Source organism: Hylobates moloch, unplaced genomic scaffold (genome assembly GCF_009828535.3).
Source record: "Hylobates moloch isolate HMO894 unplaced genomic scaffold, HMol_V3 SCAFFOLD_21, whole genome shotgun sequence".
In the NCBI taxonomy this organism is placed as follows: Eukaryota; Metazoa; Chordata; class Mammalia; order Primates; family Hylobatidae; genus Hylobates; species Hylobates moloch.
Window position 1 is genome coordinate 32,622,020 of NW_026652296.1, and position 21,924 is coordinate 32,643,943.

Below are 21,924 nucleotides of genomic sequence, written 5' to 3' on the forward strand. Positions count from 1 at the left end.
TTTTTTTTTTTTTTTTTTTTGAGACGGAGTCTCACTTTGTCACCCAGGCTGGAGTGCAATGGTGCAATCTCAGCTCACTGCAACCTCCGCCTCCCGGGCTCAAGCGATTCTCCTGCCTCAGCCTCCTGAGTAGCTGGGATTATTGGCACACACCATCATGCCCAGCTGATTTTTGTATTTTCAGTAGAGATGGGATTTCACCATGTTGGCTAGGCTGGTCTCGAACTCCTGACCTCAGGTGATCCGCCCACCTTGGCCTCCCACAGAGCTGGGATTACAGGTGTGAGTGAGCCACCGCACCCGGCCCAGTTTTTACTTTTAAGAAACTTACAGGCTCAAAACAAGGCACAGATAAGTCATCTTCCTCCTAAGAGACTCAGTCTCAAAACAAGATCTACAAAGGTTTTTACTACCATTTTCTCAGCACCTTAATAACAGTGTCGGCAATTCTACGGGAACCCAGGTGAGGTGGCCAGTCTCTCCAACATACAACCTGACCCTAACCCTTTCCCTCTCCTCCATGGCCTACTCCATCTGCTCTTGCTTCTCTCCTGAATTTTCAACTTATCTCTGACTACTGAAACCTATCATCAACATGTAAACACATTCAAGTCTCTTCTGCCAACTCCTCCCACAAAAAACCACGCTGGTTTAATGCTGCATCTTTCTTAGGGTTACCAGATTTTTTTTTTCAACTTTCCTTTTAGATTCAGGAGACACATGTGCAGGTTTGTTACCTGGGTATATTGCATGATGCTTAAGGTTTGGGGTACAAATAATCATGCCACCCAGGTACTGAGCATAGTACTAACAGTTTGTTTTTCAACCCTTGCTGCCTCCTCTCCCCTCCCTCTCTCTCGTCTATTTTTTTTTTAGGGTTGCCAGATTTTTTTAAGACTGAGTCTCACTCTGTCACCCAGGCTTGAGTGCAGTGGCACAATCTCAGCTCACTGCAACCTCTGCCTCCCAGGTTCAAGTGATTCTCCTGCCTCAGCCTCCCAAGTAGCTGAGATTACAGGGACGGGCCGTCATGCCCGGCTAATTTTTGTATTTTCAGTAGAGACGGGGTTTCGACATGTTGGACAGGCTAGTCTTGAACTCCTGACCTCAGGTGATCCGCCTGCCTCAGCCTCCCAAAGTGCTGGGATTATAGACGTAAGCCACCACACCCGGCCAGTTGCCAGGTTTAACAAATAAAAATAATGTTCACTTAATCTGAAAGGTGGTGTGTGCTGAAAAAATTTTTAAAATAAAGAATATTTGCTGCATATTATATTTATTGAACACTCAGCAAACCAGGAATAAAAAATAACTTCCTCATCGGGTGTGGTGGTTCACACCTGTAATCCCAACACTTTGGGAGGCTGAGGCAGGTGGATCACCTGAGGTCAGGAGTTTTTGATACCAGCCTGACCAACATGGAGAAACCCCGTCTCTACTAAAAATACAAAGTTAGCCAGGGGTGGCGTATGCCTGTAGATCCTAGCTCCTTGGGAGGCTTAGGCAGGAGAATCACTTGAACCCGGGATGCGTAGGTTGTGGTGAGCCGAGATTATGCCATTGCACTCCGGCCTGGGCAACAAGAGTGAAACTCCGTCTCAAAAAAATAAATAAACAAAAATAAAAAATAACTTCCTCAACATGATAAAAGGCTTACAAAAAACCCATAGTTAACATCATACTCAGCCAGGAGTGGTGGCTCATGCCTGTAATCCCAACACTTCGAGAGACTGAAGCAGGAGTACTGCTTGAGCCCAAGAGTTCAAGACCAGCCATGGCAACATAGAAAGACTCTGCTCTACAAATTTAGCCAGATGTGGTAGCGTGCCCACAGGTGGTCCCAGCTACTTGGAAGGCTGAGGCAGGGGGATCACTTGAGCTTGGGATGTCGAGGCTGCAGTGAGCCATAATCATCCCACTGCACTCCAGCCTGGGCAACAAAGTGAGACCCTTTTTCTTTTCTTTTCTTTTCTTTTTTGCCTCAGCTACTTGGAAGGTTGAGGCAAAAGGGATCACCTGAGTCTAGGAGGTCGAGGCTGCGGCGAGCCATGATAGTGCCACTGCACTCTCAGTATGGGCAACAGGGTTAGACAGTCTCAAAAAGAAAAAAAAAAAAGGTCAGTATTGGTGGCTCACACCTATAATCCCAGCACTCTGGGAGGCCGAGGTGGGCAGATCACTTGAGGCCAGGAGTTCGAGACCAGCCTGGCCAACATGGTGAAACCCCATCTCTACTAAAAACATAAAAAAAATTGGCCGGGCATGGTGGCTTACGCCTGTAATCCCAGCACTTTGGGATGCCAAGGTGGGCAGATCACCTGAGGTCAGGAGTTTGAGACCAGCCTGGCCAACTTGGTGAAACACTGTCTCTACTAAAAATACAAAAAAAATCACCCGGGCGTGGTGGTGGGTGCCTATAATCCTAGCTACTATGGAGGCTGAGGCAGGAGAATCTCTTGAACCCAGGAGGTGGAGGTTGCAGTGAGCTGAGATCGTGCTGCTACACTCCAGCCTGGATGACAGAGACTGTCTCAAAAAATAAAAATAAAAAAAGTTGCTGGGCTTGGTGGCACACTCCTGTAATCCCAGCTACTTGGGTGGCTGAGGCACGAGAATCGCTTGTACCCGGGTGGCAGAAGCTGCAGTGAGCAGAGATCACGCTACTGCACTCCAGCCTGGGCAACAGAGAGAAACTCTGTCTCAAAAAAAAAAAAAAAAAAAAAGAAAGAAAAGTATATGTATATACCCAATGGTAGGTGAAAGACTGGAAATATTCCCCTAAGATCCAGAACAAGACAAAGATGCCTACTTTCATTGTTTGTATTCAATATCTTATTAGAAGTTCCAACCAGAGAAAAAAAAAAAAAATCAAAGTGAAAAGATATAAAATGTTTACAGTGAAAGAACCTATATACGAATTCTAAATTCACACAACAACTTTCACCATGTTGGCCAGGCTGGTCTCAAACTCCTGGCCTCAAGTGGTCTGCCTGCCTCAGCCTCCCAGAGTGCTGGGATTACAGGTGTGAGCCACCATGCCCGATGAATCATCTGTATTTCTAAACACTCAAAATTAACAACTCATAAAAAGAAGTTTTAAAAACAATTGCATCTACAATAGCATAAAAAAGAATAAAATAATTAGGAATAAAGTTAACATCTGGGTACAGTGGTTCAAACCTGTAATCCCACGACTTTGGGAGGCCAAGGTGGGTGGATCACGAGGTCAGGAGTTCAAGACCAGCCTGGCCAAGATGGCGAAACCCTGTCTCTATTAAAAATACAACAAATTAGCCAGTGTGGTGGCGGGGGCCTGTAATCCCAGCTACTTGGGAGGCTGGGCAGAGAATTGCCTGAACCCGGGAGGCGGAGCTTGCAGTGAGTCGAGATCGCACCACTGCACTCCAGTTGAGTGACAGAGTGAGAATCCGTCTCAAAAAAAAAAAAGAAAAATTAGCCAGTTATGGTGGCATGCACCTGTAGTACCAGCTACTTGGGAGGCTGAGGTTGGAGGATTGCTTGGGCCCAGGATTTGAGGCTGCAGTGAGCTACGATCACATCATTGCACTCCAGCCTGGGTGACAGGGCGAGACCCTATATCAAACAAAACAAAACAAAAAACTAAGAAAATGTAAGATTTATACACTGAAAACTATAAAGCATTCCTGAAAGAATTAAAAACCTAAATAAATTAAAAGATATACCATGATTATGGATTAGAAGGCTTAATATCGTTAAGATGGCAACATTCCCCAAAGCAAACTACAGATTCAATACTGTCCCTATCAAAAGCTCAATGGCTTTTCTTGCAGAAATGGGCAAACTGATCCTAAAATTCATATGGAAGTGCAAGGACCATGAGTAGCCAAAACAATATTGAAAAATAACAAAGTTAGAGGACTCGTACTTCCCAATTATGTGGTATTGGCATAAGAATAGATGAATGGAATAGAAATGAAAATCCATAAATAACCCTCCACATGTATGGTCAATTGATTTGACACAGATGCCAAAACCATTCAATGGGGGAAGAATATTCTCTTCAACAAATGATGCTGGGACAACTAGATATCCACATGCAAAAGAATGAAGTTGGACTGTTCCCTCTTGCTACATATAAAAATTAACTCAATGTGGATCAAAGACCTAAATATAAAGAGCTCAAACTATCAGAAAAGACATAGGGGTAAATCTCCTTGACCTTGGATTTGGCAATGGTTTCTTAAATATGATACCAAAAGCACAAGCAACTAAAGAAAAAATAATAAATTGGGCTTCAACAAAATTAAAAACAGAAAGTGAAGACAACTCACAGAATGGGAGAAACTATTTGCAAATCACATATATCGTATCTGTTACCTGTATTATGTTACATATATATATATATATATATATATATATATATATACAATCTCCTTATGTTTGTGCTGTAACACAACCAAACCTGAATCCCACCAGACTTCCTAATATAACACATAGCATGTTTCCTTCTCATCTGAGCTACTTGGCTATGAAAACCATTCTGCCTAAGCGTCAGACTTGGGAACCACTGGCCCAACAGGTGCTTATGTAATTCTATTCTTCTAGGTCCAATTTTAAGAAGAAAAATATGAGGGTAGGGGGAGTTTATGCAAGACAAGCAGAAATGTGGAAGAGAGAGCTAAAAGAAAAATATTGTTCACTAATTCTGAACTGGCTCTTAAAGCAAGAAGAATCAGCAAGTAAGGACAATCAACCACATCTAAACAAGAATAAGAATTTTAATTTTAGAGCACGTGAAAAGATGAGTTGGAGGAAAAATCCTGAAATGTAAGTGAAGCTATGAGAGCTTTTTTTTTTAGACAGAGTCTCACTCTGTCAGCCAGGTGGGAGTGCACTGGCACAATCACGGCTCACTGCAGTCTTGACCTTCTAAGCTACGGTGATCCTCCCACCTCAGCCTCCCAAGTAACTGGACTACAGGTGTGCATCACCATGCCCAGCTAATTTTTTGTATTTTTAGTAGAGATGGAGTTTTGCCATGTTGCTAGTCTGGAACTCCTGGGTTTAAGAGATCAGCCTGCCTCAGCCACCCAAAGTGCTGGGACTACAGACCTGAGTCACCACACTTGGCCTTTTTTTTTTTTTTTTTGAGTTAGGGTCTTGCTCTGTCATCCAGGCTAAAGTACAGTGGTGTCATCTCAGCTCACTGCAGCCTCAACCTCCCAGGCTCAACAGATCCTCCCACCCCAGCCTCCTGAGTAGCCAGGACTGCGGGGGCACACCACCACGCCTAATTTTATTTTTTTGCAGAGGCAAGGTCTCACTATGTTGGCCAGGCTGGTCTCAAACTCCTGGACTCAAGCAATCTTCCCACCTTGGCCTCCTAAAGTGCTAACAGGCGTGAGCCACCACATCCAGCATGAGATTCTTATTTTAAAACAAGGTATAGGCCAGCTGCGGTGGCTCATGCCTGTAATCCCAACATTTTGGGAGGCCGAGGTGAGTGGATCATCTGAGGTCAGGAGTGTGACACCAGCCTGAACAACATGGTGAAACCCCATCTCAACTAAAAATGCAAAAATTAGCTGGGCATGGTGGTGGGTACCTGTAACCCCTGCTACTCAGGTGGTTGAGGCAGGAGAACTGCCTGAACCTGGGAGGCGGAGCTTGCAGTGAGCCAAGATCGCGCCATTACTCTCCAACTTGGGCAACAGAGAGACTCCGTCTCAAAAAGAAAAAAAAAAACAAAAGCCAGACGCGGTGGCTCACACCTGTAATCCCGGCACTTTGGGAGGCCAACGCAGGCGGATCACCTGAGGTCAGGAGTTCAAGACCAGCCTGGTCAACATGGAGAAACCCCGTTTCTGCTAAAAATACAAAAATTATCCAGGCATGGTGGTACGCGCCTGTAGTCTCAGCTACTTGGGAGGCTGAGGCAGGAGAATTGCTTGAACCTGGGAGGTGGAGGCTGCAGTGAGCTGAGATTGTGCCACTGCATTCCAGCCTGGGTGACAGAGCGAGACTCCGTCTCAAAAAACAAACAAAAAAGCTGGCTTAAAAAAATACATATATATCTATCGGCCGGGCGCGGTGGCTCACGCTTGTAATCCCAGCACTTTGGGAGGCTGAGGCGGGCGGATCACGAGGTCAGGAGATCGAGATCACGGTGAAACCCCGTCTCTACTAAAAATACAAAAAATTAGCCGGGCGTGGTGGCAGGCGCCTGTAGTCCCAGCTACTCGGAGAGGCTGAGGCAGGAGAATGGCGTGAACCCGGGAGGCGGAGCTTGCAGTGAGCCGAGATCACGCCACTGCACTCCAGCCTGGGTGACAGAGCGCAAGACTCTGTCTTAAAAAAAAAAAAAAAAAAAAAAATATATATATATATATATATATATATATATATGTAAGGGGGGGGGGGAGGGTCTCCAGAAAAGAATAAAATTTTTAAAAATTGGCTTTATATAATGTCTGACATACTTTTATTCTAAAAACTCTGTGACACAAGGCTGGTAAACAGAAAAATCCAACAAGGACTTACTTGACCGTAGGACATATTAAGATGTTTATTACTTACTAAGAGTAACATGTATACATTTGCAGTAATTTGTACAATCCAACTACATTACAATTCACAGTAACATACACTAGCTCTAACCTGCCTTGGATACAATTAAGTCTCCTCAACACACTATTTTATTGCCAAACTTACATTCTCGCGTTTATAATCATTTTGCAACACCTGGTACAGTAAACACCTATAGCTTTGCCATAGAAATGCCCCTAAATGCCCTTCAGAGAGCAGAGGTGAATACTTTCTCATGAAGAAACGCCAACTTTTCTAAGCGAGTTCGTTTCAGTAGTGGGAACCATTCCCAGTAGGATAACTCTACCACACGGTAGCCAAGCCGAGCCAGCTGCCGCCTCTTCATATTGTGCAGTCCAAGGAGATCCCTGGAGCCATAGCAATACTGGTTCCTGTTTGTGAACTGAATAGCCAGCTTCATTCTTGGGGTCTGCATGCAGGCTGGGGGGCACAGGCCAGCCATCTCCATGGCCCCCGATTTATCTGCTACATTGCAAAGGGAGCCCCCCAAAGGTACAGCTGCCTTATTCTCTAACTCCATGGGCTGTTGCCCAGGCTCTGACTCAGTTTTGCCCTGGAAATGTCCTCTTGCTTTCCCTTTTAGTAACTGATTCATCAAATTATCTGTAAGGCTGACTCCCACACGCTCAAGCCTTAATTTGGCTACATTTTCAGCTGGTGTGGCTTCTCTATTAAATGGTAATGGCTTCAGGTTAACATCAAGCTGGACCTCTAAGTCAGAAGATCGGGTATGAGGCAAAATCATATGGTGCTTGACGTACTGGGGCCCCCCCAACATGGTCTCCAGTAAAAAGACAGTTTCTAAGAATTCAGGCTTTGAATTCATATCCTTCTCTGCTAAATACCACAGCAATTCAGACCCCTCTTGCTGAAGGTGAGTACTAAGACGATTGCCTCTGTAATCTGGACACTCAATGCCAACTGTACCATCGAGGGTATATAGTTCCTTAATTAGGTCAAACTTAGTTCTCTCCTGAGCTAACCTGACAAACCCTGGACTGAGAGCAAAATCAATTAACTCTACTGGAAAGTACTCCAAAAATGCCAGGCCCAGCAGGCAGGTGGGCAGGTGTTCTGGGTACTGGCTGAATTCAGGTATCTTTCTGTGAATCTCATTTATCAGGCTGGAGTAAAATTCTTCTGCATTGGGTGGCTTATAATTCAGAGTTCCAAATGACCACAGAATCTTGGCAACATCTTTACTTCGACAGTGTGCCACTCTAGGAGGCAAAGACGCAGCCACTGCATTCATTATTCCTTCATCCAGGAAGCGTAAGGCCGAGCAGTAAAGAGTCAGGTGCATGACACCTTGAACTCCCAGGGAAGGAATTCGCTGAGGAGCAATCTCTCCAATCTGCTTCATGAAATTGATGTGATCCACGTGAGTGAAACGGAACATTTTAACAATATTCACTAAGGAGTGACTACTCAGATGCTGCATGTTAGCACAAGCCAAGTCTCCAATTTTCCGCATGACAAATTCAGAGAGATTAGTACTTGATTTAAAGAACCCCAAACAGATGGTACCAACCTCCTCTAAATTGATCAAATCTATATATTTAAGGATCAATGATTCCAATTTTTGCATTAGATCCTGGGATACCTGACGATTTTCACCTATAACATAAATTAGGTGAACTAGCTGAGACAAGGATAGATCTTTCCAGTGCAAATTAAGATAACTAGAAAAAATGTTTAAAAACCTAGGTACTCTGCGACCTAAGTGCCTCCAGAGATCAGCCACCAAAAGGAGCTGATCCATACTCATCTCCCATACCTGATGGCAACACTTGGTCTCATACACATCTAGCATTGAATGGGAGTGAGGGATTCCTAATATGACAAGAGCTTTCAAAACATTGATCAGGTCTTGGGTATCAAAGAGCTGTATCTTCTTCACACTCAGCTGGCAGAGCAGAGCAAAGCTGGTACTGTGCAGCAAGACAGGATGCTGCTCCGCAGGCAAAGAGCTCAGCTTACACAAATAATCAACAATGACTTGAGCCTGGAGATTATGTTGATAAACTCTTACTTTGTGCAAAATTAGTTCACCTTCTGAAACAGACAGGAGCTGAGAAGTCTCAGATGCATTATAGCTGTGAACACGGTATTCTGGTCTTAGCTGTAGGAAAACTCGGATGGTTTCAAAGGAATCAAAAACTTCTACATCCTCTTCACCAACTCCTGTGGCCCTGGGTGAGCCCAGCTGCAATGTTCTGGCCTTAGAGGAAGAAGTCTTGCTGAATTCCAAACCTGGGCGGGCACTGCTGGTTGTCAGGATTCTCCGAGAAGAGAAAGTGCTACATATGTTCTTAACTTTTTTGGCAGAATGGCAGAGGCTAATGTGTTCTGGAGGGTCCTGTCCCCCATGCTGTGTGCTGCTCACATTCCAGTATGACACACTTTGGACTGCACCAAAGGCAGAAGGACTGCAAAATGCTCGGTATCTTAAAAGTTTTAATGACTTGAGAGTAGCTGCCATTCTGGTGTCAGTATTGATCTCTTTGGCAGTCAGAATACAGTCCTCACAGGTTTGACCAGGCAATTTCTTGTTTATATGGTGCTTGATTAGAGCTGGATGGGGAGGTGTTCCACAAAAACTGCCTGGAAATCTTCGGCATATCACAAGAGCCAGGGATCACAAATGACTGGGTCAGAATTGGTGCCAGATACTGAAAAAAGGGTAGATGAAGAATGAGTGGCTTCTACCTATAAAAGCATCCAAATTTACACATTATAAAAAACAGGTTGAAACTACACTGCTGTCCACTCAGGTAAGTTCAATGCTAGTAAATGCCCAAACCACATGACAGCATATATCAAGGATAAATTCTGCACTGTGTAAAGGCCTAGGAAAACCCCCAACCCAGGGTACCCGTGGGCAGTTCCTGGACTGCTGCTCACCAGACTTCCTTCACTGTACAAGGCAAGCAGTGACAGCTAAAGAAGAGACGGTGCTCCGCTAACATTTGATAGGAAGAAGGAAGGCAGATTTCTAGAAAGAAGGCTGGGAACAAAAGTGAGCAACTCCTTCCATCTCTGATATCAAGGCAAACAGGTCCTACCTGAAGAATGTTTACAAAAACTGCTATGCTAACAGCACTAAGTAAAAAGTGGGATCTGGTATAAGAGATAATTAGTTGGCTGGGTGTGGGTGGCTCACACCTGTAATGCCAGCACTTTGGGAGGCCGAGGCAGGCAGATCACTTGAGGTCAGGAGTTTAAGACCAGCCTGGCCAACAAGGTGAAATCCCGGCTCTACTAAAAATACAAAAAATTACCCAGGTGTGGCAGCACACACCTGTAATCCCAGCTACTCAGGAGACTGAGGCAGGAGAATCGCTTGAACCAGGGAGACAGAGGTTGCGGTGAGCCAAGACCGTGCCACTACACTCCAGCCTAGGCGAAAAAGTGAGACTCCATCTCAAAAAAATAAAAATAAAAGATTTAATTAGTTATACCCACAATAACCCTCCCTGTTCTTTTTTTTTTTTTTTTTTTGAGACGGAGTCTCGCTCCGTCGCCCAGGCTGGAGTGCAGTGGCGCAATCTCGGCTCACTGCAAGCTCCGCCTCCCGGGTTCACGCCATTCTCCTGCCTCAGCCTCTCCGAGTAGCTGGGACTACAGGCGCCTGCCACCACGCCCGGCCAATTTTTTGTATTTTTAGTAGAGACAGGGTTTCACCGTGGTCTCGATCTCCTGACCTCGTGATCCGCCCGCCTCGGCCTCCCAAAGTGCTGGGATTACAAGCGTGAGCCACCGCGCCCGGCCTCCCTCCCTGTTCTTATAGCACAAAACTGTTAATTCCAAAATTCTGTCATTCTAATGCTGTTCTTGTACTTTTTAGAAGATGCCTACTCTCCTCTTCAGGAAGTTTATAACAGAACTTGAGTCACTATTACAGAGTAGTCACAGAGTAATGGTGTTATTAGAAAGTATACTAAAAAACTCACTCATTTTGGTGGGAGAAAGCAGAAGGTTGAGGGTCTGCTCACTGTCACTTCACGGATGGGAAGCAAAGAGTACCCCAAAGCTGGGCTCAGGGTTCAGGGAACACCAATTGACGCAACTGCCCCGCTGACATCTTCTGGAGACGGCAGCTTAGCAATGCTTCCAGTGAGTCTTTATTCTGCCTGTGAGCAGTACAATGCCCATTTTTCTCCCATGGCAGAAACCATGAGAGACTATGAAATTGATTCTGCTGTGCTCTCGCTTTCCTTAATGCTTATTCTTTTTCCTTCCAATTAAGTGCTAAAGCCTGACAAGCAAGACCCAAGGAGACCTGAGTTGTCAACTGATGTACCAGACAGGGCTGTTGCTGCAGAAAACTCCATAAAAGTTCCAAGGGTGCCAGAATGACTTTCTGAAATGCCTGCCCAACTCTTCTGCCAGCCACTTTCTTCCAGAGCCCATAGCACATCATCATTTAGTTCATCAAAGAATAGCAGGGCAGGTCCGTGGCTCTGTTCCAGTAGCCCAGCTACACAGGCTTCTCTAGATGGCAGGAACATATGTATGAATTTCTGTGTGAATCAGAGCAGAATTCTCTCACACTGAATTTTTATACACTTGGTTCTTTACTGTGGCTTGTGGACCATTCTTTTTTTCTTTTTTGAGACAGTCTCACTCTGTCACCCAGGTTGGAGTATAGTGGCATGATAACTGCAGCTTTGACCTCCCACTTCAAGCAATCCTCCCACTTCAGCCTCAGCCTCTTGAAGTAGCAAAAACTACAGGTGCACACCACCAAACCCAGTTAGTGTGTGTGTGTGTTTGTGTGTGTGTGGAGATGGAGTCTCACAATGTTGCCAAGGCTGGTCTCAAACTCCTGGGCTCAAATGATCCTCCTACCTTGGCCTCCTGAAGTGCTAGTATTACAGTCGTCAGCCACCATGCCTGACCACCTGTGGATCATTCTGCCCACCAAATTTCAATCTGTGGTTCAGATCAAGGGTGAGCAGACTATATCCTGGGGCCCAAATCTAGCTTTTCACGTGTTTTTGTAAACAAGGTTTTTTCAGAACATAGCTACGCCATTCATTATGTATTGTCTATGTCTGCTTTCCTGCTACAAGAGCAGAACTGTGTAACTGTGACAGATTGTATGGCCTGCAAAGCATATTTAGTGTTTGGTCCATTACATAAAAAGTTTGCTGATCTCTGCTACACACTATTTCTATAAATGCAGATGGCCAGCTTTTCAAAAATTAGAAAAACTTGGCCACGCCTATAATCCCAACACTTTGGGAAGCTGAGGCAGAAGGATTGCTTGAGGCCAGGAGTTTGAGACCAGCCTGAACAACACAGCAAGACTGTCTAAAAAATAAAAAATAAATTAAAAATAAATTAAAAAAACAAAAAATTTTAATTAAATTAGAAAAACTATAGAAAAATAGTATTAAAATAATGTTTTTCTGTAATATTTAGATGATAATTGAAGATTATAGTCCTCAAAACAGTCATTAGGAAACTCAATTAATACCACAGCACAGGAAAGGTGGGAACAAAAGAGATAGCAGGACGGCCAGGCGTGGTGGCTCATGCCTGTAATTCCAGCGCTTTGAGATGCCAAGGCAGGCAGATCACTTGAGGTCAGGAGTTCGAGACCAGCCTGGCCATCATGGCGAAACCCTATCTCTACTACAAAAACAAAAATTAGCCAGGTATGGTGGCGCGAGCGTGTAATCCCAGACACTTGGGGGGCTGGGGCACAAGAGTCGCTTGAACCCAGGAGGCGGAGGTTGCAGTGAGCCAAGATGGTGCTACTGCACTCCAGCCTGGGTGACAGAGACTCTGTCTCAAAAAAAAAAAAAAGAGAACCAAAAAAAACAGAGATAGCATGTAACAGAACTCCCCAGTTGACAGAACAGGGCTTTTAAGAAGACCTACTTTTGGCTGGGCACAGTGACTCACGTCTGTAATCCCAGCACTTTGGGAGGCTAAGGCGGGTGGATCTACGAGGTCAGGCGTTCGAGACCAGCCTGGCCAACATAGTGAAAACCTGTCTCCACTAAAAATACAAAAAATTAGCCAGGCGTGGTGGCAGGCGCCTGCAATTGCAGCTGGGGCACCTGCAATCCCAGCTACTCGAGAGGCTGAGGCGGGAGAATCACTTGAACCTGGGAGGCAGAGGTTGCAGTGAGCTGAGATAGCGCCACTGCACTGCAGCCTGGGCAATGCGAGACTCCGTCTCAAAAAAAAAAAAAAAAAGAAGAAGAAGACCTACTTTCCAATTTGGAATTTAATTTAATCCACCACAATGTGCAACTAAAGCCATATAGTGTTCAAATCTGTAGTCTTCATCTCATTTGAGGAAGTAGATCCTGGCCAGGCACAGTGGCTCACACCTATAATCCCAGCACTTCGGGAGGCGGAGGTGGGCGGACCACTTGAGGACAGGAGTTCAAGACCAGCCTAGCCAATATGGCGAAACACCATCTCTACTAAAAATATAAAAATTAGCTGGGTGTGGTAGTGTGCCTATAATCCCAGCTATTTGAGAGGCTGAGGCAGGAGAATTGCTTGAATCCAGGTGACAGAGGTTGCAGTGAGCTGAGATCACACTACTGCATTGCAGCCTGGGTGAAAGAGCAAGACTGTCTCAAAAAAAAAAAAAAAAGTAGATCCTAAAAAAACAGCTTTAAAGGCCCCATTTTTTTAATAAAATAGCTGTGCCATAGTAAAGCAAAAAACAGAAAATGTCTGTCTAGAAGGAGGCTGGTTTACAAGATAAATGTGTGGCAGGCATCAACACATGAAAAGGTACACACTAATATTGAGTGGAACAAATAGCACACAAACAAGAATTAACAAATATCCCTATAAATGATGTTAATTTTAAAATATTAAATAATTAAAATTACTTCAATTAATTCTACCTAAGAGTACTTAATGAAATTACTATATGTGGTCTGGAAATAAAAGAACCATCTCCTAGAACATCAATGTTTGGTGCAGCTCCAGTGTTTTGAATTCATGTGACTCTTTTTGATTTATAAAAACACGGGCTAAGATCCAAGATGGAAATAACAAGAGCTATGCCTTAGGGCCTCCTCTGTGCCAAGGCTTAGAGCCTTGTAAAGCCGCTTTATCTGCATTAGTTCCCATCCTTATAACGTCTCTGTAATGTAAGTTTATAATCCCCATATTACTGATGAGAAAGAGACCACAAGATTAAGAAACCTGCCAAAAGTTATATAGCCAAGGGATTGAGTAGAGCCTAATATTAAAGACTGTCTGACTCCTAAGCCCACATTATTGCTGTACTAGAGAGACAAGAATGGATGTCAGGAAACACAGGTTCGGGGGGCAATACGGGGTGGGATGGCTGAACAATCTATGGTCTTCTAGGATTTCCAGGTGCCAGGGAGCTGGAGGGTTAGAACTAGGTAAGCTTGAAAGTCCCTTCCACCTCTAACAGTCTAGGATTCTATCACTGTGGTTTATACTGCAGGTTGAGCATCCCTTGTCCAAAATGCTTGAGACCAGAAGTGTTTCAGATTTTAAACTTTTTCAGTTTTTGGACTATGTGCTTTATACTTACCAGTGAGCATTCCAAATTCAAAAATCCAAAATCTGAAATACTCCAATGATTTTTTTTTCCTTTGAGTATCATGTTCATGCTCAAAAAGTTTCAGATTTTGGAGCATTTTGGATTTTGGAGTTTCAGGTTTAGAATGCTCAACCTGTACTTTAAAAAAGAACAGAGAAGACCTCAAAGGCTGAAATCTACATGAGGGAAAGAGTTCGCAGGATGCTCCAGGATCAAAGTAAGGAGAGATACCACAATTGAAGACCTGAAAGTTGGCAGTAGAGATATGGGATCCAGAAACTAGAGTTCAATACAGAGAAGCAAAGGTTTCCCTTTTCCCCCAGGAAAAAGGTGAAGGAAGATCCCAGGACAAGAGCTGTGAACAGACATAAAGAGCAACCAGCTCACGCTGGACGACATAGACAGTACCCAGGAGATGAGAATCATACTTCTACCGGATAATCCGGGCACGAACAAGAGATAAGGATACAAAAAGCCATGCTAATAAAAACAGTAACAAAAATTATTAATGCCAGGGAAGACAAAAAAGTTATACAAGATAGAATATGTTACCACAGGCAGGATGCAATGGCCCATTCCTGTAATCATAGTACTCTGGGAGGCCAAAGTGAGAAGATCACTTGAGGCCGGGAGTTTGAGACCAGCCTGGGCAATGTAGTGAGACCCCCACCTCTACAAAATATTTAGAAATTAGCCAAGCCTGGTGGCACACACCTGTGGTCCCAGCTACTCAGGAGGTAGAAGTGGGAAGATCGCCAGAAGTGGGAAGATCGCTTGAGCCCAAAAAGTTAAGGCTGCAGTGAGCTGTGATCCTGCTATGGCAGGGTGACAGAGAGAGACCCTGTCTCAAAAAATAAATAAATAAATAAATAAAAAGAGTAAAGAAAATATTAGTATATCATACTCCCTATTCAGTTGAGAATAATATTAACATAATTTTATTAATATAAATCTCGATATTAGCCTAACCAAAAATTATGAGCAAACTATATTGGGAGGATAAAGTGAGAAGAGAAGGAGTAGGGGGAGGTTGATGATACAAGAGACTTAGAGCCTCAAAGTCCATAATAAAAAAGTACAATTGGACAGGTGTGGTGGCTCACAACTGTAATCCCAATATTTTGGGAGGCTGAGGCAGGAGGATCACTTGAACCCAGGAGGCAGAGGTTGCAGTGAACCAAGATTGTGCCACTGCACTCCAGCCTGGGTGACAGAGCAACACACCGTCTCAAAAAAAGAAAAGAAAAGAAAAAATACATATAGTGATGGCCGATGGCCAGAAGCAGTGGCTCACACCTGTAATCCCAGCACTTTGGGAAGCTGAGGTGGGCGGATTGCTTTAGGCCAGGAGTTCTAGACCAGCCTGGGTAACATGGTGAAACCCTGTCTCTACTAAAAATATAAAAAGTAGGCTGGGCGCAGCGGCTCAAGTCTGTAATCCCAGCACTTTGGAAGGCTGAGGCAGGAGGATCACCTGAGGTCAGGAGTTTGAGACCAGCCTGGCCAACATGGCGAAACCCCGTCTCTACTCAAAATACAAAAAATTAGCCAGGCATGGTGGCAGGCACCTGTAATCCCAGCTACTCAGAAGGCCAAGGCAGGAAAATCACTTGAACCCGCGAGGCAGAGGTTGTGGTGAGCCGAGGTCGCACCACTGCACTCCAGGCTGGGCAACAGAGCGAAACTCCATCTCAAAAAAAAAAAAGTGGGTCGGGGGAGGAAACCATTATTTAGTGTTACAAGCTCTACTGAACTATTTGACTATTTAAACTATGTACATATACAATTTTGACAAAAATTAAATTTACAAAATGCATGTATTATCAAGATATTATGGTATTGTTCAAGATAATGAATGGAGAAAGTAACTTAATAGATAAGGAAAATGTTGAAAAGTTATTTTTAGTGCAAGCACTTTCTACTATCTAAGAAGTTCTTTAAAGATGTTCAATAACAGAAATGATAACAAAATAAGGAATCTTAGAGGCATGAAGAGCCAACCTACAAACTGTAAACAGTGGCTACTTACTCTTCTCACCATGCAACATTTACAGTAACTCTATAGAAACCATATCTACATATACAGGTCTGAAACAGAGCCACTTCAGAAGTTGGTCTTGAGTACTGTGGAGAGGGAAAGAAAAACAAGGAAGATACAGAAGCAGCAGAGAAGAACAGTAGGGAGAAAAGACACTGCAAAGAAGCAGCAGTCAGGATGACCAGATAGCAAAAGCATACCTGAGAAGGTTAGTTCCTCCTTACTCAAGGACTCTCAGAAAATCCATAGGAAAGCTGGGAAGAGAACACTATGAGATGTTCAGTCAATTAACTCCTGACCTCCTTTTTTTTTTTTTTTTTTTTGAGACAGAGTCTTGCTCTGTTGCCGAGGCTGGAGTGCAGTGGCGTGATCTCAGCTCACTGCAACCTCTGCATCCCGGGTTTAAGTAATTCTCCTGCCTCAGCCTCCCAAGTAGCTGAGACTAAAGGCTCATGCCAACATGCCCGGCTAACTTTTTTGTATTTTTTGGTAGAGACAGGGTTTTGCCATGTTAGCCAGGCTGGTCTCAAACTCCTGGCCTCAAGTGATCCACCTGCCTTGGCCTCCCAAAGTACTGAGTACAGGCAGGAGCCACCACGCCCGGCCTGACTCTTTCAATAAAGGTCAAAGATAACCTGATATGATTTCACGAAACTCCTTTCCTAGTTTAAGTGCCCCAAGTATACCTTTCTCCCCTTTAGAGATCCTAACGAAACAGAGTAGAGCCTCAGAGACCCCTGAACCCTGTCAGTTCCAAAAGGCAATGCCCAAACCTCCCTGAATGATGTGATTTCACAGGACTGAGGAATCTTACCTTTCTCCCTTCCACATACAGGTCTGAGCAAGGTCGAATAGCTTCATTTTAAACTAGAGTCTAGAAGTTAGAGGAGGGGGGCCAGGCAGAGGAAGGAGCCATGCTAACTGTAGACTGAGTATATGACACCTTAAACACATACAATTTACCACTTACCAGATCTGATCCCTCAATTCTAACACTTTTCCTTTCTATGTCCCAATAAAATTGCCACAAATAAATGAACACTCCAACCCCATTCCTGTCTCAGCAAATAATTTGTTGAGCAACCTTAAGAATTAAAAAGGCAAAAAAACTGTCTAGGCAGGTGGCTCAAGACCATAATCCCAGCACTTTGGGAGGCCGAGCAGGCGGATCACGTGAGGCCAGGAGTTCAAGACCAGTCTGGGCTACATGGCGAGACCCTGTCTCTACCAAAAAAAAGGCAAAAAACCGAACTTTCTCTAGGTGCTGAGGTATCCTGCTGAGAATCCACAAAACTTCAAAGTCCCTAGTGAGGGCTTAGAGACTGGCAGTAAGGACCTTAGCTGTTAATGTGGATGTTAACTGGGCTAGACTCTTCTGTGTTTCTGTTTCCACACGGGAGCACGGCCTCAGAGAGGAGTCTACTGGTACTGCGAAGGTGAAGCACTAGTGCAAAGGTGTTTAGGTCAAGTTCAGTGTCACTCGCAGGTCTAAGCCAAACTAAAATTATTCAGTCTAGCAATCCATCCCTTCCTTTTTGTTCTAGACTCTATGCTGATAGGAGAAAAAACAGCCCATCACAAACATTTGTGAAACTTTTTCAGCTACACAGCCCTCTCCCTTCTCTTTTAAGACTCTGCTATTCCTCTATCAGAATGGCAAGAAGGATGTGGGTAGATATAGTATGACTAAGCCCTATAGATGATTCTGTTAGAGCTACTGCTTTTAAAGGGTTTCATAAAACCCTGTCTTTAGAAAACCTCTCCACATAACAACAGGGAGTAGGCACTCATGTCCTCTCAGCCCATCTAAATGAGACTTCTAGAGGAATTACAAAATCCAGGCAGGTAAAGAGAAGTAGCTGCATGCACACAGTTGTCATAAGAGAAAACTCCCAAATAAATGGTCCAAGTACCTGTAACTGTTAGCTCAATAAACACTTGGTTTTACCTGCTTTTACAATTTGCAAGGCTGTATAGTACAGTATTTCAGACAAGAAGGAGTTTCAGAATTCTTTTTTTTTTTTTTTTTTTCAGATAGGGTCTCGCTGTGTTGTTCAGTCTGGAGGGCAGTGGTGCAATCTCCGCTCACTGCATCCTCCACCACCGCCCCCCACCTCTCACCCCGGCAACACCCCGGGCGAGGATCGCTCAAGGATCTCAAACGACCCTCCCACCTCAGCCTCCTAAGCAGCTTGGACTACAAGTGCACCACCACGCCTGGCTAAATTTTGTTTTTTTTGTTTTTGTGGGTTTTTTTTGTTTTTTGTTTTTTTTGGTAGAGACAGAGTTTCCCTATGTTGCCCCCAGGTTGGTCTCGAACTCCTGGGCTCAAGTAATCCTTCCACTTCGGCCTCCCAAAGTGCTGGGATTACAGGCATGAGCCACCGCACCTGACCTTAGAATTATTTTATATCAAAGTTGACTTATTCACATGATGAATGGCAAGGCCTTATTAGGGACTAAAAAAATAAACCAATGGATGGGGAAGAAAATCATACTAATAAGCATTTGACCTGCATAACTGCCAAAGGCCTTACTTTTTAAGTTATGCTATGCAGCACAGTCTTCAGATTTTATTTATTTATTTATTTTTTATTTATTTATTTAAGACGGAGTCTCGCTCTCTCGCCCAGGCTGGAGTGCAGTGGCGCGATCTCGGCTCACTGCACACTCCGCCTCCCGGGCTCACGCCACTCTCCTGCCTCAGCCTCCCGAGTAGCTGGAACTACAGGCGCCCGCCACCACGCCCAGCTAATTTTTTGTATTTTTAGTAGAGACGGGGGTTTCACCGTATTAGCCAGGTTGGTCTCGATCTCCTGACCTCGTGATCCGCCCGCCTCGGCCTCCCAAAGTGCTGGGATTACAGGCGTGAGCCACTGCGTCTGGCCCAGATTTTATTTTAGTCTACCAGGTAGTAGCAAATTATCCGATGACTTGCCCAAGACCATTCAGGTCAGTGAGCTACAGAATCTAGCTCTGGAAAGGCAGCCATTCTTACTATTCACAAAGTGTAGAAAACATGAATTCAGATTCCAGCAGCAACAAATGACTGGAGCACAAAAAGCCAGCCACAGTTGGTGCTAACGCAGCTGGCTATCAGCTCCACAGGATGAAGCACTGTCCAAGGGTCTGATCAGTGAAGCATCACCCAAGACTGATGAACATAGCTGATATGAGGGGACCCAAAGTTCCCTGAGTCAAGACAGAAGAGCTGTGTCACGGTTTGCACAGAAAGAGAAAGAACAACTGTTCTTACCCACGGAAAGAAAAAGGGAGAAGGCCATCAATACTACCCTTAGGCTTGTGCAACCAGAAACTGCTAAAAATGGGGGGAAAGTATATATCCTATCATACTGATGTTTACTGAAGACTCCGCATCCCAAATGCTAAGCAACATACTGTAGGGCCTTGCTACTCAGTGTGTGGTCTGCGCGCCAGAGGCTTCAGCCTCATCTGGAATCTAGTTAGGAACACAGTTATCTCAGGCCCCACCCCAGACCTACAGAATCAGAATCTCTAAGCGATTCGCAGGCACATCAAAGTGTGATGAGAGGCGCGGCAGAATATCTGACTACATTCTCATAACAGCACCGTGAGACAAGTACTGTTACGATCTCCATTTCACAGAGGTAAAAAATCAAGGGTCAGATAAGCCCCCTGCCAAAGATCACAAACGCAGGAGCGGCGAGAGTCACTGAAGTTCTCACCACAGCCTGGCCTGCGACAGGCACTCGCAACCCCGGCCAAGACCTGAACAAGGCCTCGGTGCGCGCCAGCCCTGGGCCGGCCGGGAGGACAGGAGGCACAGACCAAGGCCCAGGACGGTCGTGAACGCGGGAAGCGGCCGCAGCGACCTCCTCCCTGGCCGCCGCCACTCACCTGATCCTCCCGAAGGTGGGCGCCGCAACACCAAACCGGGGACGCCGCGGGCGGCGGCGACACAGATACTCGCTCCTCCGGCAACTCCGAGCCTCACAGCCCCACTTCCGGCCAACTGCCCGCTACTTCCGCCTGCTGCGCGAGTGACGGATGCGGCCGAGGCTCAAAAGACTGTCAGCGTTTCCCAAGGACATTTTCCACTGGAGGACGTTGTTGAGGAGAAAGGGGGAGCCTAGGACCTGCAGAGGCAAAACACCGTGCTGGATGGATCGCTCTGGAAGTCATTAAGCAGCTTAGTCCCGGCGCGGTGGCTCACGCCTGTAATCCCAGTACTTTGGGAGGCCAAGGCGGGCGGATCATCTGAGTTCAGGAGTTCGAGACCAGCCTGGCTAACGTGGTGTAACTAAAAATACAAAAATTAGCCGGGCGTGGTGGCGCACGCCTATAATCCAGCTATTCAGGAGGCAGAAGCAGGAGAGTCGCTTGAACCCGGGAGGCGGAGGTTGCAGTGAGCCGAGATCTCGCCACTGTACTCCAGCCTGGGCACCCCTGTACTCCAGCTCTGGGCCACAGAGCGAGACTCCGTCTCAAAAAAAAAAAAGTAAGTAGCTTAGACACAGGTTCGAATCTGAGGACCACCACTCAGGGTTTTATGGCCTTGGGGAAGTCACATAAATTCATTCTTGTTATATTATTATTATTTTCATAGAGACGGGGATGGCAGTGTCTTCTTATGTTGCCCAGGCTAGTCTGGAACTCCTGGGCTCATGCAATACTCCTGCCTCAGCCTCCGAAAGTACTGGGATTACAGGTTTGAGCCATAGCACCCGGCCCACATAAATTCTCTAAGCCTGTACAGTGAGAAAAACAATACATGTATTTTATTTTATTTTATTTTATTTTATTTTATTTTATTTTATTTATTTATTTATTTTTTTTGAGACAGAGTCTTGCCCCATTGCCCAGGCTGGGGTGCAATGGTGCAATCACGGCTCACTGCAGCCTCAACCTCCTAGGTTCAAGTGATCCTCCTTTCTCAGCCTCCTGAGTAGCTAAGACCACACGCATGCACCACCACACCTGTCTAATTTTAACAATGCATTGGTCGGGTGTGGTGGCTCACACCTGTAATCTCTGGTGTTGGAGACCAGCCTGGCCAACATGGTGAAACCTCGTCTCTACTAAAAATACAAAAAAAAAATTAGCAGGGTGTGGTGGCGGGTACCTGTAACCCCAGCTACTTGGGAGGCGAAGGCAGGAGAATCACTTGAACGCAGGAGGTAGAGGTTGCAGTGAGCCGAGATTGCACCACTGCACTCCAGCCGGGGTGACAGACTCCATCTTTTTTTTTAAATGCATTTATAATAGAGATGTATCTGTAAAGTGCTCTCAGGAAAAGAGCTAGTGACATGATGGGTAGATGAGCCTGCTGAGAGAAATGGATGTGGAGCTGGAGCTTAGGGAGGCCAGAGCTATGGAGCATGAGCCGGGGTGATTCTCCACCACCCTAAGAAGGAGGGCTGGGTCCTACTGGGTACATATACTGACACAGCTGTCAGTATAGGTACCTAGACAAGAAAGAGACTCTACTAAACCTCTACCTATTAGAAAGTCCTTGCCCCAGGCTGCCATTCCTGAGGGCACTTGAGATCTGCTGATCAGGGTCTTCATATCTTGTCAATGCCTTGGCTCTAAGGGGTGTGAAGGAGAGCTGAGAAATCATGCTCCCTCCAGGGCACTATCTTGTAGGGAAGACAAAATCAATGTAGGGAGAACACGTCCCTGCAAGGAGAGGCAAGCCTGACATCCCAACTCCTGAGCTCTGGAGACAGCGCCGTTTAAATATCTGGAGCCCCAGACCACAGAC

General features: G+C 45.2%; 2 protein-coding genes across 4 annotated transcripts in view; both read right to left on the reverse strand.

The window, feature by feature from the left end:
* UBOX5 (U-box domain containing 5) overlaps positions 1-20,152 on the reverse strand; it is a 52,702-nt gene extending 32,550 nt beyond the window's left edge. For 2 of the 3 annotated variants that reach the window (XM_032142433.2, XM_032142434.2), the window contains exon 1: positions 20,058-20,152. The gene's annotated coding sequence lies outside the window, so the exon portion shown is untranslated. Of the gene's footprint in view, positions 1-8,620; positions 8,715-20,057 lie in introns of those variants that run through there. The other variant, XM_058432855.1, reaches the window with a different exon arrangement.
* FASTKD5 (FAST kinase domains 5) lies at positions 6,523-20,148 on the reverse strand. Its single transcript, XM_032142431.2, has 2 exons — positions 20,058-20,148; positions 6,523-9,260 (listed from the first exon to the last, which is right to left on the reverse strand). The coding sequence occupies exon 2, from the start codon at positions 9,068-9,070 to the stop codon at positions 6,776-6,778; it is 2,295 nt and encodes a 764-aa protein (XP_031998322.1). The 5' UTR covers positions 9,071-9,260; positions 20,058-20,148; the 3' UTR covers positions 6,523-6,775.
* Positions 20,153-21,924: the final 1,772 nt, after the last annotated feature.

Bases quoted from the DNA above. Each gene is read 5' to 3' on its own strand.
- FASTKD5 (XM_032142431.2), bottom strand. From the start codon at position 9,070: ATGGCAGCTACTCTCAAGTCATTAAAACTTTTAAGATACCGAGCATTT.